This window comes from Bactrocera dorsalis, chromosome 2, assembly GCF_023373825.1.
Source record: "Bactrocera dorsalis isolate Fly_Bdor chromosome 2, ASM2337382v1, whole genome shotgun sequence".
NCBI classification, from domain to species: domain Eukaryota; kingdom Metazoa; phylum Arthropoda; class Insecta; order Diptera; family Tephritidae; genus Bactrocera; species Bactrocera dorsalis.
In genome coordinates this window covers 16,523,302-16,542,349 of record NC_064304.1, presented here as the reverse complement: position 1 = coordinate 16,542,349, position 19,048 = coordinate 16,523,302, and the positions used below count along the sequence as shown (strand labels likewise).

Here is a 19,048-nt window from a genome sequence, read left to right as displayed (position 1 = left end):
AGAAGTCCAATCTGTTCTGCAGAATTTAATTTTGAAGTCATAGTCTCTCATCCGAGGCTGTTGTGTCCTTTCCCGGCTATAACCGCGTAAGCGGTGTCTACACCAATACAAAAGAAAAAGAAGTAACATTATGCCCATAGTTCGATTTTCGTCCGAATTTTCTAAGTTTAATTCATTACTTTATATACGAAGTGTTGTCTGCTGTTCCGGACGCTAGACATTTTCGGCGACAAGTTTTAAACCTTTTTCACCTCAAATTTCATATGCATTGCTTTCTATCACAGTAAAATTTATACACAGACTGTTAATTGCACAGCTTCGACTTTCACCGAACGACGGACGTCAAACAATCATTTGTAAATATCTCATTTCCATTTCTACTTCCACTACCATTGTAACAGTCGCACAACAACAATAAATGTTGCAAACATTTTTTGTTACCCAAAAAAAAAGAAGAAAAAATAATAATAATGCCCATAACTATAATCCTCCAGTATTTATTCATACACACGATCCTTGTTGCCGATGTATCCAACAAACGAAAAATCAGTTATTAATTTCAATGAAGCTACAAAATTTTATTTAAAAAATCTTAGTTATACACATACATATGTACATATACTGTGCGCGTAGAATTCAAATGAATTTTGTTTTTTTTTTCGATTTTTATTGCACGAGCAAAGCCAATTAAGCTGATTTAGGGCGCGTTTTCACAACAATGTGTTGCTGCTGAATAATTCAAACACTTGACGGCAACATTTTCCTTAAATATACGAAAATATTTTATTTTGTTGTTAATTATATTTATTTGCCTTTTTGAATTGTTTAAATTTTTGTTTGAACTTATTTATTTGTAAGCCTAAATGTGTGTGTCCTTGTGTGTGCTGTCTTACCCAGTCCATCCCACCAAGATAGTTTGCCATCTTACAACCCTCTTTCGTAGTAATGCGTCTGAATTTGTATGTATAAAATAAAAAATATATTTTTTTTTTACTCACATACATAAACATGTATGTAGAGATCCTTTTGGAAATGCGTAAATAATACATTAATACTAACTTATACTTCGTAATCGAAAATTTTGCTTCGATAAGGCAATTATTTAAATTCAAGTTCAATTAATTTTGATAAGCTTTGTCGTAAAATATTATATACGTTTTCAAAAACGCAAGGTTCACTCAATAAACTCGCGAAAACCGAAAAGTTTTAGTAGAAATGTTCACAAATTAAAAAAGTCTTTGAAAATATTGTAAAAATTGTTAGTCACTTTCGTCCCGTTCATTAATTTGTTCTGTCAAATATGATTACTTATTAAATTGTTCGTGAAATAATTTGGATTAGGCTAATTGTTAGATAAGATTTTAATAATTGCACTAAATTATTAGATACATATAACGGTAGAAACTAATTCGTTTGCTTTATGTGCTTTATCAAGGCGACCTAACCTTAAAAAATTGCATTTCATAGATTTTTTTCTGTCACTAATTGCCCACCATTGTTCAAAGCAATTAATGATTTTTTATAAAACAATATTTGGTTAAAAACTAATTCAAATATTTTTCAGTTAAAGCCTACAAATCTGATCATTTCATTTGAATTTCTATTAAAGATTTGATAAACATTTATTTTGCCAAATAAATATATGCATTATTGGCAACAATTGTTTAAAAATATCCGTAAATCTATTTTGAATGATTTTATTACATATTAGCTTGAAAATCAAAAAAACAAATCATTTCTCCATGATTTTAGGTTGTAAGATGGATTTTAAAAATACTGTTTAAAATGCTATAACATTTTATTTCATGGTTTTTTCAAAAACAGTTATTCTGGTAGACTAAGAACTTTTATGCAATAGAACTTATTCATTGAGAGAAAATTAAAGTACAATTAAAAAATATAGTAAATTATATATTAATATGTATGCAGTCATATTGATAGTGGACTATACTTGTAGAATAAATCGAAGATATACATAGTAGACATAGCGCAGCAATCTGCTTTCTGCCACCGCAAAATATCGTCGAGAGATTTTTGCTATTTTACTAAATTCTAAAAGCGTTAAAAAATTTCATGACAAAAAATTTTTTGTTTGTTCTTACGTTTGAAGCAATTCATGTTTTTAGTAAAAAAAATTGAAAGACGCTTAGCTTGGCATCTTATTATGTTCTTAGTCTTATGAGTTTACTTAAAAATAATGACAATTTTTTTAATTCTACTGCCATAAATGAATTCTTTAAGCCGATAGCTTGAAAAAGAACTATTCTATCGTTCAAGTTCTTTAATATTTTAGAGTTAATTTTCTATTAGATTTAAATATAGGATATTTTGCTTTAAACTATATGGTATTTTGCAGTCTAAAATTTTTTCGAATTATCAAAAGCGTCTAAAAGTTCATTAATTACTGTAAAACATTACCTAACCGATAAAAAATAACGCAAGATTTTAACTTTTAAATTTAAGAAATATATTTTGGAAAAGTGCGACTTTTCTAAATCGCTTGAAATTATCGGGAAATTCGACTCAAAAGAGTCTTTAATTCAAAGCTAGTTATAAAGAAGTTTTATAAAAAAGTTTTATTTATTTAGAAAATTAAGTATAATTTGATTTTACAATTCATTATCGAACTCAAATAAACAATTAGCAAAACAAATCGATTACAAAAAATAAGTTGCCACAAAGCAGTTGGATAAAGCACAAACGGCGCTAAAATGCGCTAATGACGCCGAGAGCATTAGCGTACGAAAGCAATAATCAAAGCTAAATAAAATGCTAATCAAAAATCAATATCGAAATGTCGTCAATCGGAGAGTTGTATCAACAAAACCAATAGAGACAATAAATATGAATAAACATAGCGTTGTTTATTTACTACTTTAGCCTCCTATGTCCTTAGCTAGATAGTTAGTACGAGCGTATGTATATATATATATGTACCTTTATATTCACATTCACCCAACTATATAGTATAATGAACTCCGGTTTATTTGCGAGCGCACTAAGAGTACTTATTCTAATTTATTTTCTATGCTTATAAAAATAATACAAAACCAACACACGCATACACTCCTTTTTACAATATATGTGACAGTATACAACTGCTTTTCATTAGGGATTTCATGAAAAACAAAGGTTTTTATTGTACACCAGCAACAAACAAGTTTGTGCCTCACAAAACACTGCGACATTTATATATATGTATATATATTTATAAACTTATTGCTAAGTGCTCATTTACATGAAAACCACAAGCGCAAATAAAAGAATAAAATAACACAAATACACTCATATATACATATACATCATAGGCATAAGTTGTGTAGGATAACAAAGGATACACGCACACACATATACACACATATCTGTATACAAGTACATTTTTCAATCAAAACTGTTTCCAGACTGGGTAAACTAGGCAGCAGGAATGTTTGCATTTGTTTTTGGATTTTTTCGGTGTCATCTACAAGGCAAAAGCGCAAGCAGCACACACTCGTACACATTCATATAACGAGAAAAAGTTTGCGTGATTGCATTAACTTCATACAAGTACTATTTCATTTATTTTAATTATTTTTATTTTTCTATTATAATTTTTTTTATGCGCATACATAATGAAGTCGGTTTTTTGTTAATTTTTTTGGTAGAGTTTTTTATATATTATATGTTATATGTATATTTTTTGCTGCTTTGAGAGTGTCATATTGATTTCCGTTTAGTTAACTTTGTTAGTGATATTTTTTTGTATTTTAATTTTTTAACATGTTTTATTTTTCTTACAAATTCGATATACACCCCGCCCAACAAAATACATTATTTACTTTTATAATTTTTTATTTAAACAGTCAAGCTTTCATAAAAACGATTACCGTTAACCGAAACTTTGGCATTTCTCTTCTGGTTATTATTTACAATTTTTTTAAATATTTTTTTTGTATTTTCCATTGTGTGCTTTAGTTCCTCAGCTGTACCATTTGTACATAAAACCAAATTCCAAATTCCATTGTAAACATAATTCTGTATAAAAATGCTGTAAATATGTTTGATATTTTTTCTAACCTTCCATTTTCAATGCTACTAAGTATATACATAACATACTACATCTTGTAAATTTGTACAGAAACGAGAGTAAATATTTGAAAAAAAAAAATGAACGAAAATTCACCAAACAAAAAAGCGTATGAGTGTAAAACAAAACCAATTAATAAATGCAGATTTTAAAATTTTTTTCCCAATTTTTCTATACGGTTAACTGTCAATTTGTTTCTGCTTTGGATTTGTTCTGTTCATTCCATATTGATTTGTGTTATGTTTATTGGTGCTCGAATTCGATGCAGTTTGCTACGATTTGGCTCGATTCGCTTCAATTTTTTCTTTGTTGTTTTACCTCATAAATCCATTGCTAACCTAACCTCATGCCATCCAGCTCCATCTATCTACTTACCAAACTACCTTCGTACCTTTATAAATACATATCTATCCACCTAACATTTCTACGCCATATTCACAAGCATCACCACGATCATCACTACTTCCGCTAAAGAAATGCTAGAACTATTTTTTTTCAGTAAATACTATATGTCTGTCAACAATATCGGTTAACAACAAAAAAGTAAATAAATACGAAATACGCACTAACAATTTGTTGCTCCGTTCTGCTAACGAATTGTATACACGAATTTCTTTGTAAATCACAATTTACCGTCGAAAAAGCGAAATATGCGCGGTGTGTCTGATCGCACACTGATAGCTGTTGTATACATATTTTTAATATCGACTGTAAAAATGCGTTGTACAAATATGTCTGCATGTGACTGTACATGTGTGCGACAGTGCGTATACGCAACCAGTTGTTTACTCCTCGATAGAGTGCCTTTATGTATACTTTGTACTGTAATACTTTACATGCTCATACCCTACATATAACGTATACATATATACAATGTATATTCATTTGAATTTGAATTTGAATTTAAGTCTCATTTTAAATAAAATTTTGTAATTTCACTTCAAAACTAGAAACCATTAAATTGGCCGAAGGTACACTGTATTTGTTGAAACGCGTGCATATTAACGCAGTTATAATTGAAAACAAAGCGAAAAAGCGTAAAATGAAGGAAACTAAAATACGTTACATTCATCAATCGTTTGTTGTGTGTGTCTTGCCCAAAAAAACAAAAATTTAAAGAAGCAAAAAAAAACAATATTTAGCAATAACAATAACAATCGATTTTACATAGCTCACACAAGTAAGACAAAAGACGTTTTAAAACTCAAATGCAATGTTGGGATGGGCTGCCCGGTGACCGCTAGTATTTTTTGTACTTATTCGTATTATGTACTTCTTATATACTTACTTACATGAATTCATTCATTATGTGATATTTTTTTCGATGTTTTCGTAAATGTTGTTTGTTGAATGTTGTTGTCATTTTTACATCAATAATACGTAGCTGTATTTATTTGTTTTTTATTTTTCTATTTATAATTACTGTATATGTATGTAAATACCGTTGTACGTAATTAAGTAGTGTTATTATCTCATTTCATTGCTGTTGTTGTTAATGTTGTTCTCTATATGCTAATATACATACAAACACACCACAAAGAGATCAATGTATATATATATACATGTATATATGTACGTTTAAGCCACATTCAAAATACATTATCTATATATACATATAAAAAAAAAACATATATACGTGGATATGTTACATGGATATGTTACATACTATTTTCTATAAGTATAGTTAAAAGTTTTTGCTCACACTTTTTTTGATTTTAACTATAACAAAACTTTTGAAAACAATAGCGCCTTAATGTTTCTCAATAATACCATATACATATCTATGTATGTATGTATCGTACGGTTTAGCTAAATGCATATGTTTAATTACATCCGTTTGTTTTTAATTAATTGTGTGTATGTATGTGTATGCCTAAAGGCGTTTTTATAATTAATTATAATTTGTTTCATTATATCTAAAATATAGTACAAAATTGCTGTTGTAAATTAGCTGTAATTTAAAATACTTTCCATGTTGTTCTATGTTTGCTCATGGCTCAGAAAAAAAAGGCTAAACAGCCAACTTATGCAGTGTTTTGCTTTAACCCGCTGCAAGGCATACATACACATATACTTACATACAAAAATACATGCATATCTATATATAAAAAGTGCATTGTTTACGTTGACAAGAAAAATTCATTAAGCAATGCATAAAAAACATGTTTTCTTATATATATTTTTTTGTATCATTCCTACTGTGGAGTTGCATAAAATACGATAAAATGCAATTTTTACCTAAAAATTCTGCTTTATGCAATTATTGAATTTTTTATGTCATCGCAATCATGCACATAAAATTTATAGGTCATTTTAACGGCGTTTTTGTGTTAACATCAGTAATTATATACATACAAACATATAACTCCTGTTTATACAACTTTTTTCACATTATTTATTTGCCTTAAAATTTCGTGGACCATTTTGCTTTTTTCATCGAGTGCAAAATGCTTTCTTTTGCCTAACGGTAACATGAAAATGCTTTTGCTGCTGAAGCAAATTATTATGTTTTTGTATGTCTGTGAGTGTTTTTCTATTCCATTTCTAGTAATGTTTTAATATGAAATAATATGTCATGCAAAAGATATAAATAAATATATAAATAATAAAGATGGTATATTTTATTAGTATATATTTAAGATATAAAGTATACGACGAGTATTAGTCGTAAGAATCATCGGCGCTCAAAATGAAAATAGTGCGTATATTGGTAATTATTATTGCCATACAAAACAAGACCGTTACCATCGGGTGCACCAAAGCGTTAATAAATTTCAAAGGTGCATTTATTGTAGCAATCGTCAACGGTTTGCTCGGTCGGTTTGATTGGCAGCTATATGCTATAGTGGTCCGATGTGAACAATTTACTTGGAGACAATAATCTGTGCCAAATTTTGTGAATATACATCTTTTAGTGATCCGGTATCGGTGGTTCACACAAAAACTTCTTGTGGAGAGGTGCACAAAATTTCAGATCGATATCTCAAAAACTGATATCACGGACATCGACTCAGCGCGTCAACCCGATCATTTAAATAAATGTGTACATATATACTTTATAGGATCGTTTCTTTCTGTATGTCACAAAATGCCGTGGCAAACTTCTATTCAGAATATAAGCACAGTTTTTCATTGACAAAGTTTTGATTCCCAATTGATTTAAATTAGAGAATATTTGAGAAATGTGCCAGTTCTCAACATGAACTATGATTATAATCACGTCTAAATGCTGCAGCATGCAGTACATAAATTGAATTGAAGCTCACTATCGCGTCATTTAACCCAATTTTAACTAAGATATTTTCCTTGTTTGTCTGAACTTTTTATAATTTTCGAAAAAAGATATATGCGCTATGAAATAAATGAAACTAAATTTTTCGCAAAAGACTTTCTTGTTATTAAAACTAAGGTTTAAATTTCAGAAAATAAATCAAATCCACAAAATGGATATAGATACATTAAACGATACTTACATACATACAAATACATTTTATATAAAATCCTTAATAATAGAGAAATATGCAAACATAATAAAAAAAAAATCAAATGTAAAAAACATTCTGACTACATGCATATAGTACATACATAAGTGCACATTCATTTCATACATATGTATGTGTATGAACGAGTATGGATAGCAAACATAAAACAAAAATGCTCCTTTTTATATGTATGTGTGTATATACATATTTACAACTGAAAATGTTTCATGCTTAAATTAAATTTTTTTCAAAATTATTTGTATTTGTAGTTAGAACTTTGGTGTTGTGCTTTTCTATGTATATGTATATAAATACAAACACTCAAAAAATTACCAACAAATATATACACTATCAGTGAATGCAATTACTTATTAGTAAATCGAACTACTTTACCTTTTTATTATTAATTTATGAGTATTTAAGTGCTCAGTCAACATGAGCACACGCCATCATTTAGTAATCGTACGTTAAAAAATTATAAAAATTACAGAGAGGACCCTTAGTGATACACAAAAAGAAAACTATTAAGAGTGTTTTGATTATTTCTTTTCTTTATCAATGTTTTTAGCTTAATTTTTAATTTTTTCATAAATAATATTAGTATTCCGTAGAGGCTAAATATTCGTGCACACAGTTAAAGGTATTATCAGAATATGATAATCTGCTGTTCAAAACTTTCGTTAATGGCAATAACCAGGCTTCCTCTTTTTCTGACACAATGTTCGCTGTGTTTAAATATACATTTTCTGGTGGTCTATAATATCTTAAAATAACTTTGAATCCTGAAATCCATTTAATAACATATTTGAATTATGTTTGTTCCATGCCACTTATTCTTATAAAAAAATACTCCACTGCCAAAGTTCTTCTGTTTTTCTAAACACATATTTAATAAAATATGGGATGTAATGTGTTTTCGATTGCTTATAATTTATCAGGCTAGCTTTTAAAATTCTGAAATGAAAGGAGAAACCTAAATATATACTGTGTGTAATGAAGCTTTAGTTTTTACTTTATTTCTGTTTTTATGTTTAATTTACTTTATATACCATTATTTAACTACACTATTATTATTGTGTAATAAATGTTGATGTAACGAGTATAAATACTACGTAAAGCTTCTCATTGTGGAAATTTAGAAAAGCCTCTCAAAGTAATAATACATACGTATGTGTGTAATATTTATAAGCTCAGTGCTGGTTGCTGTTTAAACTTTTTGAATTAAATACATATGTACATATACAAGTAAGCTTCAGTCTGTCAAATTTAAAGTAATCAATGATATCAAATTTAATTAATTGACATTATACAATTATACAACACAATGGGACAAACAACTTCCATAATTAAATGGTTTATCTTGTTGTTGCGATCGAATGAAAACTTTGCGACAAGAAATCTGATCTCAAACATAACAAGTAAATAAATGGCGAATCAAAGGCAGATATTAGTGCTAAGGGGTTACATGAGTTTCCAGCCTTTTTTCAACAATTTTTTCTCATATAAAAAATGAAAATTTTTTAATTGAATTTTTTATTGTTATAAACATACACTATAAACAAATAAATTCTGAAATTTGCCGCGTTAGCAGGATAACTCCTTACAGGATCATCTAAAGTGAAAAAATACGAGTTTTAGTTAAAACCTTAACTTAGAACTTGGGCAAAAAAAAATGGAAAATTGAATTTCTTATCAGACATTTTTACAATAAATCTGAAAAGTAAGGACAATATTGTAGATGTCTTGTAGATTTAATAAGCCAATAAAAATATTCGATTTTTTGAAACCCGTAAACCCCTTAATAGCGCAATCAATCTACGTCTAAGTCTTTTAAAAAATGAGTGCATATACTTATGTCGTTTTTACTGCTTAAAATTGGCTCCGAAATCCAAACTCTCCGCTAAAAATGCGACCATATACTCCGATGTTCCACAAAGAGAAAATTTACGTGAAACTTATGCAACTTCAACGATTTGCACAATTAGCTTTTTTGTTTTAATTCTTTAAGCTGTTACTATTTGGTTTTATAAGCATTTATGTTAAGAGAAAACTAGTAAAATAATTGTTTCCTTTGGGATGCGAGCAAAAGCGGCTCACTCTTATTTCAATTATTTCTGCACACATTTATTTATTTTGTTTCTTGACAATACATTTTCCGTGAAATCTTAGCAGCAAACAAAACTATTCCGCTAATATGTTTATTCATACACACATACTTACATGCGCTACTGTTAAAATCGTATAAGTTTGTTGCTTGCCGTTTGCTCGATCCCAAAAAGGACTACACTAACACCACCTTATAATAAGAGTACTGTTATTATTTCTAAAATTTTTAACGTAGTTAACTTCTTTTATTGCTAACTCAACTATCAATATATAACTTAGTGTGTGTGTGTGCTTCTTTACTAACACCGTTTGGCATAATGAAATCTGTATTGCTTGTTATATTGTGAAAAAATGTGCATTAATCGCTACACTTTGTTGTGGTCTTCCAAAAATTATGTCCCCCAGACTTTTGCAAGGGCCGTGAAACGTTACAGAATCTCTGCGATCAAATACCCGGTGACGCTTTGCTGTATTCGCTGTTTCGCGAGAGTGCCGAACCGGTCAAGTGTCCGTTGAAGGGTGAGTTTGATTTACATACTTTCAGAGCACATATATTTTTTTTGAAATATCCGCTATATTAAGCTAACGCATATGTATGTTGTTTGTAATGCATTTTTAGGACCCTTTGTATTCACTTATAATCGTGGACACGGTGAATGTAAGAGTCCTGTTTCGAATATCGAAAGCTGCACTGAAGATAGTCGTCTGTTGCTCAGCTTCCAAGCTTGTCCTGATGTGCAAGGCACCGAGAGCACAGGTACATATATTGTATAAATATATATGATTTAAACAATTTTTTTGCTTTAAGTCATATACCAATATATAAATATATTTTTATTATTTAATCGACGTTTGAAAACAACATTAAAAATATCTAAATATATATATTACAATAGTTGAAGAACTAACATGCTTGGCCACTTGGAAGGATGGAAATTCCCGTTATCTTGTCGGTTTGGTTTCACATCATCATGCAATTTCAAATGAAGAACGTTATCGCTGCTTCGTCTATGAGAAAATTTCATCGCTATTGGGTAAGTTTTAGTAAATAACGGTTATTTTGGGGTCTTCCAGCTATTAATATAAGCTATTAGTTCTTTAAGAAAAATTTAAAATTGAGCTTCAAAGCTCTTGCCAACTTTTGAGTGAGAAAATGAAAGTGAGTGAGATTGGAAATCACGATAAATTCATAATATTCTCTAAATTAATTAAGGGTAAGAAGAAAAAGAGTAAAAATAAGGTTTGGGAAATGCAGCATTAGATGAAAAGAAATTGTGTAAACCAATTAGAAAGGGGACCAATAGTTTGTAGTTTTCAAGTATTGCCAAAAGATCTGGGGAATCGAGTTTTTATACGCTTTATATTTCTAAATAATTTAAATTCTCTAGAGTTTTTAAGTGATCTAGGTATCATGACAAATACTTATCTGGTCAATTTTAAATAATTTTATGCTCCCTTACTTAACCAATTATTTCTTTTTCATAGAGCAGTCAGCATAAAATTGAATAAAATTGATTTTCTTTGTTGCTCAAATAAGCATATTTGACGAAATTTTCTTTATTTCAGGGGGACTTAGCACTGTGAGTGCTAAAGATGCCGAATACAAATTAGCACAATCTGGCGATGCTACCTGCAATGGACTGGATAGTGCAGAGGTACATATAATACTTGGCGTGTTGAAATTTTACTTTCGAACAATTTTTAAGAAAAATTGTGTACTTACTTATAGGTTGGTTCACGCATAATGTCGCTGAGAAAACCACCGATCACTGAACGCTGTGACTTCCCGGCATGGTTCAAGGGACCGCGACACTGGCATGTTCTAATGGGCAATGCTGTCTACAACTATCATCCCAAGTAAGTAGCGAAGTTAATGAAAATTATGTGTTGGAAATGCATAAGCGCTCAAGGTGTTTTAAAGAAATTTGAGTTCTGATTACTTGTTTTGAGGATTGCAAATAATGCATTAAAAAGACAAGTCATCCAATATTACTTTTTTTTGTAATTCCGACAATTCTTAATTAAAAATAATTTTAAAATTTCTGTTCCCTAATCACGGATTGAAAGCTGAAAAAGTTAATGCCTTATTTATAAATAATAATTAAAAAAATAAGCTTTTGAATTCCAAAATATTTAGCGCTTGCGTATTTGAAGAAAATTTATTTGAAATGCAATTTTTGTAATACAAAACTTAAGAAATATGAATGTAACTATTATATTTGTATTTATAGTAATATAAAATTAAATATTTATTATTTTCCTTGCACCTCACTAGTGATGGCTCTGTACATATTATTAAGCCAAATGGTTTCATGGAGACACGAGCACTCTGCGAGCAGATAAATAAGCAAACCGCTACTGAAATGATGGCTGTGGTGCACTATACAACCGGATGGTGAGTCAATATTCGCACTTATGCTTCATATAACAATCGTATTACAGTATAAATGGCAATAATAAATAATTTATGTTCTCCTTTATAGTCAATCGGGCTTTATGTGCATGATGTTTTATCGCCGCGACACACATGTCATTGAAATTCAGACGGGCAAACAGGCTTCACGACTGGAGGATGCATGTGCCCCAGATCATTTTGATGTGAATCGTATGCCATATATCACTTTGCTAGGTAAGGAATGAAAATATTCATATTTTTTTATTAAAATAAGTAATACAGCTAATTCACTTAGAAATTCTACATTACATCTTTTGTATTAATTTCTCATTGTTATATACATTTACAGCCAGTAATCCGGATCCACAAATTTGTCCGATGGAGGGTTTGTTCAATTTGCGAGGCGCTATTGGGCCACCTTACTTGACTACGCGTCACAAACGTAATCACAACAACAAAATTCATTTAACTCACGGTCATCGTCACAGCCAAAGCGATTTAGTGGTTGCAGCGGGTACGGCAAGTGGAGTTGATGGCGGCGGTTATGCGAATAAAAGGTTGGTTTTCAGATCTTGCCATATATATCATATGCATTTATAATACATTTTCTTTTGTATTCATTTCAGACAAGCCACACTTACTTTCCGTGATGCTGAAGTGGATAAAGGTGCGTGGCATGCCAATGCGCGTGCTCTCCAACCGGGACGAAATAGACGTGCCACTGCCACAGCAGCCAACAATAATTCTGGCAGTATCGTAAACACTACGACCACTTTGGAGCATATGAATATACTGGAGAGCAAATTGCAACGACCAAATGCTTCAGTAAAGAGTGACGAAGGTTCACAGGCAGTAGACGAAGCATCATCTCGAAAAACAGTGGATTTCATACATTCAACAAATGCAATTGATTTGGATCGGCAACGTAATCGTCGCGATGCACCGGGCTGCATAACAAATTACAAAGCCCAACGACGCCTCTGGGTGGGCTGCACCGAACCGGATATTATTGATGTGCGACCAATGTGCAATGAAGATGGTGACGAAGGTGAGTGCGTTCTGTTCTTGTTAGGTGCATATTATATTATATAGGATAGAATGAAGGTCTTCTAATACCTTTTCATGCTATAAGAATTGCACTTTTGATGGGTATTACAGCTTCGTTTGCAGTCAAAGTTAACGTTTTTTCTTTCTCTTTCAATTTCATATTTGTTTTCTTTAAAGAGTACTCTTGTCATGGATCGTGGTCTGAGAATAGCACTGTGTATATTATCGCGCGACATAAAGGCACCAAACACGGCGTATGTCTGAGTTATCGCCCAACTGAAGGCACAGCAGCCAAACTGGTTATCGGCGATGCTTGCTATCGCGGCACACAAAAGCCACCCGATCATCATTTGGTGGCGAATCTAACTGTTTTCGGTATGTTTGACTCAAAATGCTATTTATATATTATATAGTTAATAATTCTTATTTCATTTCAGGAAAATGTGGTGAAACTGGTTCTGCCGCGATACAAATACGACCCAGCGCTGAGCTCATCAAACTGGCCGCAGTGGTGTACGTGTTGTTGTTGGCGGTGAATATAATGAACAATGTGAAAAATCGAAGATGATGAATTTGCAACCGTAATTGAAAAAGATCAACGAAGGACAATGAAATGCCCGTAGAAAATACTAAAGGTGGCGCTCTTCCGTTTAAGCTGCAAAAAGCACATCAAGTTTAATTGACAAATATTAAATGAAAATTTTAGATATACACACACACAAACAAGTAGTTAAATACAATATGTCAGTATGGAATTAGGTGCATATGTGCATATACATATATCTTTACACATGTATGTGTGTATGTGCGTCGGTGTAAGTTTATCAAATAGTAATGGTTTTCTGTGCTATCTACATACACTCATACATACATCCATACATGTTTGTATGTCTATGGCTGTGTATGCATGTAAGACAGTTAATATTTTAAAGCAGAACCCGAATTATCGCACGAAAGACTCACTTGTCTACAATTGAAAACACGTGATAAGAGCGACAGCCTACAAATATCGATCGGGTACTGAATGTTGGACTAATGTATACCTTTTAAATAAGACTTAGCATTCGTAGTAACGCCCACACTTATTATGAACGAACGAACGAAACGCGCATGCGTACGCATATGTTATCGCACACACACACACACACAGAAGCATAAAGGAGCAAAGAGAAAATATGTTGTAAATACATATGACGTTGGTTTGTATGGATATGAATGTCATTTATACTATATGGAAGAAAACTTATTATAAATATAAAAATCGACTTTGTAAATAATAAAATGAGCATATTTTCAATTAGTTATCCTAAGAAATCGTAGTTTTAAGACACAACTGAACTAAGCGTAGTTTTAGATAAATACATAAATGGTTTGCAATAGAGCCTTAGTTACGCATAAGTGTTCGCAAAAGTGGAAGGTGGTTAGCGGGGGGCGGTAAATAACCGTTACTTATACATATGTACAACAAGTAGACGTGCAAAAATGAAAGACAATTGACACATGAAGACGAACATACAAAAAAGCTACGTAGGTATGTAAGTACGAATGTTAGTTATGCCCTAATAGTTATGTGATTGCAGTGTGTGAAGCTTTTCGATGGTTGCGTGCTTGTTTACCAATTAAGTAGCTGTATGTATACATATATGTATGTATAGGGTGGTGACTTGTTGCAGCACATGCTAATTACATACATACATAACTATAATTACTATAATTATAATTTTATATAACTGCAGAAACTGTATATACGAGCATACATTTGTATGTAAGGCATGACACATAAACGAGCGAATAATTTGTATTTATTGTAAAATTAATAGTTTCTTAAATATTATATAATTATGTATATTGATAAGTACATATATACGAATGTAAGCTTAAAGCTTCTGTATTAAAAAAAAGAATTAAAGAAATTTTGTATGCAATTTTAACTACGTATATGTATATATACAGACATAGCGCTATGTGCACGTGTACTTCAAGTGTGCTTGTCTGTATGTACATATGCATATGTATAAGTGTAGCACATCTTATATTCATTGTTTGTGTGTATATGTATGACATCCTCTTTTACATTGACAAATGCACATACATAGCTATTAAATATTCTTTATTTGTTTGTTTTTATACTGAATTTGCTTAGATCCTAAAAATCATAAAATAAAATTGCGCCAATAATTTGGTATTTATATATAAAAGTGTGATCAATGATTTGACAAATCCAAAAAACGTGAAAGGTTTAGTAATGAATTATTTTTATTTGGGCTCAGGGATTCTTTTTATTAAAATTTGAAAATTTTATCTCAAAATCGGAACTATAAATTGCAAATTTTATTTCTGAATTAAAAAGTTAAATTAATAAATGACTAATTTAATTTGATTTTTTAGTCCGGCATTCGGGTTTAGCTCTTTTATTCAATCCAGTGTTCTGGAGTTCTAAATTTTTTATTTTTCAATACGGTATTTTGAATTAAATTTTTTTCGTTTTTTAATCTGTTATTTAGGATTAAAAAATGTTTTTTTTTTATTTTTTTTTTATACCGTATCTGATCAGCGTGGTATTCAGTTAAGTTAATTCTTTTTTTTCAATCCAGTGTTTGGATTTTATTTTTTATATACGGTATTTCGGATTGATTTTTTTTTCATTTTCAATCCGGTATAGGAGATTAAATTTTTTTTGCTTTTTTATCTGTTATTTAGGATTAAAAAATGTTTTTTTTTTTTTTTAATTTTTTCTGTACCGCATCTGATCAGCGTGGTATTCGGAGTTAATTCATTTTTATCAATCCAGTGTTTGCATTTTATTTATGTCTTTTTCAATACGGTATTTTGGATTGAATTTTTTTTTCACTTTTTAATCTGGTATTTAGCATTAAAAAATGTTTTTTAATTTTTTCCCTACTGTATCTAAAATAAGAAATTTCAATATTATTTTTAATTAAGATTACATTGAAATGTTAATTAAATTATTTTAAATGCAGTATTCGCAACATTCTTTGAGCACCAACCTGGCATTGTTAATGACGAAAGCTAGAAATTCCTTAAAATTTTCAGACTCGTCTACTTTTCTTCATGATTTAATATTAAAACTCATACATATGTAAATAAAATATCTGAATTATTCATTATTCAAATTACACAGGTCAACAAAAAAATTTTTTTTTTTTGGGTTTCTGTTCTCATGCTTGAATTCTGATTCTAGACATTGAAAAACACTTAAATATTAATTTTTAGTTCTCTAAGTTTGCTTTGGGCTGATCTACATCGATAAGTATATTTTAATTTATTTCATAAATCAAAAATTGCAGCACTTAGATTAACCCGAAAGTAAACAGTACACCAACACACCACACGCATTATGACACCACACATAATTAACAAAAGGGACCGACGGACGCCGCCCGGCCTCTTTTGTTCTTCATCCGCGCGCATACACGTTTATAAAAAAATGTATTTTAATTTTTCTTTACAAAAATTAGTAGTCTTTAGTCTTGTTATTTGACATTTATATATTATTGTTTATCACACATCTTGAATAAAAACGACTCTTGTATCTAAAAAAAAGTTTTCTAATTATAATCTATAGTGAAATTGTAGAAAAAATATAAAAATCAGTCATTTCTGCTTAAAAATCGAAAAATTGCTCTAATTTCTACAAAAGCAAACTTTAACTGGAAAAAAAAAATTTCCCTTATTTTTGACATAGGAAAAACTAAAATTTAACATGTAGATGTCAGACCCAAAAATCGTGTTGACCGGTGTTATTATTAGTTTTCAAGTGTTTTGTCGAAGTTATTTCATCATTTCTTAATTTTAAAGCCGTTTTACCTCTTTAGCGATCTTCTGCCCCTGAGGGTATACTTCAACAATCTATTTTACTACCTTTGCATTGTCTAATGTTAGTCATCGCAATGTAAGAATCAATTTATGATTAAAAACCAGGTTTAGTTACAATATTTTTTTCTGTTTCACTATTTATGATAGTTCTTAATTTTTATAATCTTTTCTTAATCTTTAATGTCCTTTCTTATGCTAAAAAGCAGCAGAAATATTGCGTAGTCGAAAAAGTCTCTTCGTATTTCTACAATTTTTCCGCTAGAGACATTATTCCATAAGTATAAAACTTTCATCAGTCTAAATGGAAATTTCGAAATTTCCAGAATGAACCATTGTTGTGCTACACGAACTGATAACAGCATCGTGTCCGTAAACTTCACAAATTTCATTGGTGGCCTGCATGGCATTCTTCTCTTTTTTATACAAAAATTTCAAAATATAGAGAATTTCTTCATTTATTTCGCTCATTTTTGAACAACTGTAACTATTTTCCAACTTCCCAGAATTTAATTTTTTGGGTTAAATGAAGCTTAAAAGCTTTCTCCATTCCCTATACTATATGGGATGACACGATGTGATTGCTAGTACTGGAGATATACGGCTGAGGCGACATCTATTGACAAATATATTATTCCCAATATTATTCCTAAACATACAATTAGAGTATATACATTCTTCAACACTTATGAATGTATGTATGAGGAAGATTACTCATCTTTTTAGAAGCAAAAAAATGTGAACCTTTAAGCAAAAGTGAAGCTATTTAGTAGTAAAGTATGTTTCTGATACTTATATTTGCAGTAATAACAAATAAATTCACAAAAATTTTAACATTGATTCGGATACATACATATGTATATGTATTTACAACGAGCGCCTTGGCATATGCTTAAAACTTTGTTTTTCAGTTACAGTAGCCCAAATAGCGCCTACGGATATGCTTTACGTTTAGTGTTTGAATTAGAGTTGACCAGTCAGTTGCGAAAGTTTTTGGGTTAGTATTACTTATAAATATGTGGAACATACATATGAAGAAATATGTCAATTTTAATTATTACGTTTTTTTAAAATACTTGGTATTGTAAAAATTTTTGTAATGAAAAAAAAAATAATAATAATATTGAAACATTATTTTTTAAATATTTTTATAACGATTTTAGCCGAAAAATATTTTTTCATCTGTTTTTTCAAAAATTGAAAATATGGAAAAGGAAAAAATATTATTTAAAATTTTTTGGAAAAAAAATAAAAATTTGAAATATCACAGATGTCTTCAGAATCTTTGTTTTTAAATACTTTTTATATTTTTCCTTTAATTAATTTTATGTGCTGACTCATACACATTTACATTAAGTAGAGAGTATGAGGTTTGTAAATATTATAAATAATGATACTAAAAACAATTTCATATGTGCAAAATTATTGGTTTGTTAAGTAATAAAGAAAACGGCGTTTCAAATTGACATGAGCAGTTGCATTTTGAATAAAACTAGTAATCACAAATACAAGCATGCGCCTAATTTCTCACAAAATTCACATACATTTCATGTGATGAAAATAAAACGCGGGAAATTATTGATATGAGATGTTAAAATGAGTTGAGAGTAAAAAAGTAAAAAAAAAAACAAATAACACGAAAATTCCATTGGTTTCATAAAAATATATGTATGTACGTATTCATAATTACAAGAAAATTAAATCATAGTATGATTAATACATACTTGTACTTACAAAATGCATGTACACGATTGTATATAAAACACACACACACATACAGACATAATCACACTTGCATATTATATATACATATGTAGCTCATAATTGGAGTTAATTGTAAGTTATAAATATAATATGGATACAAATAAATTTTACAAAAATGTAAAGTAAAGCTATGAGTAATAAAAAGAGAAGAAGAATAAACAAAAATTTTGCAAAGTATGTAAAGCGATAGCAAACACGAAACTGATGAGCAACTAACGTGGTTTGAACCGTGTGTCCTCTTTTTATTTCGACTAATTAAAATGTCCATAAGCGCATACATACACACGTACATATGTATGAAATGTGGTAAATTATCGAAATTTGCACGGAGGGGCAAGGCAATTTGACAAGCAT

At 30.1% G+C, this 19,048-nt stretch overlaps 1 protein-coding gene across 7 annotated transcripts in view; it reads left to right on the top strand.

Annotated features, from left to right (window-relative positions):
* LOC105222833 (uncharacterized) overlaps nt 1-15,294 on the top strand; it is a 35,042-nt gene extending 19,748 nt beyond the window's left edge. For 5 of the 7 annotated variants that reach the window (XM_049449081.1, XM_049449080.1, XM_049449078.1 and 2 more), the window contains exons 5-15: nt 10,053-10,173; nt 10,274-10,411; nt 10,551-10,688; nt 11,221-11,309; nt 11,384-11,511; nt 11,930-12,049; nt 12,138-12,283; nt 12,399-12,606; nt 12,676-13,097; nt 13,274-13,471; nt 13,534-15,294. In XM_049449081.1, the coding sequence (XP_049305038.1) occupies nt 10,053-10,173; nt 10,274-10,411; nt 10,551-10,688; nt 11,221-11,309; nt 11,384-11,511; nt 11,930-12,049; nt 12,138-12,283; nt 12,399-12,606; nt 12,676-13,097; nt 13,274-13,471; nt 13,534-13,664 (1,839 nt within the window). In that variant the 3' untranslated portion in view covers nt 13,665-15,294. The remainder of the gene's footprint in view (nt 1-10,052; nt 10,174-10,273; nt 10,412-10,550; nt 10,689-11,220; nt 11,310-11,383; nt 11,512-11,929; nt 12,050-12,137; nt 12,284-12,398; nt 12,607-12,675; nt 13,098-13,273; nt 13,472-13,533) is intronic. The other 2 variants (XM_049449083.1, XM_049449079.1) reach the window with 1 other exon arrangement.
* The last annotated feature ends 3,754 nt before the right edge of the window (nt 15,295-19,048 follow it).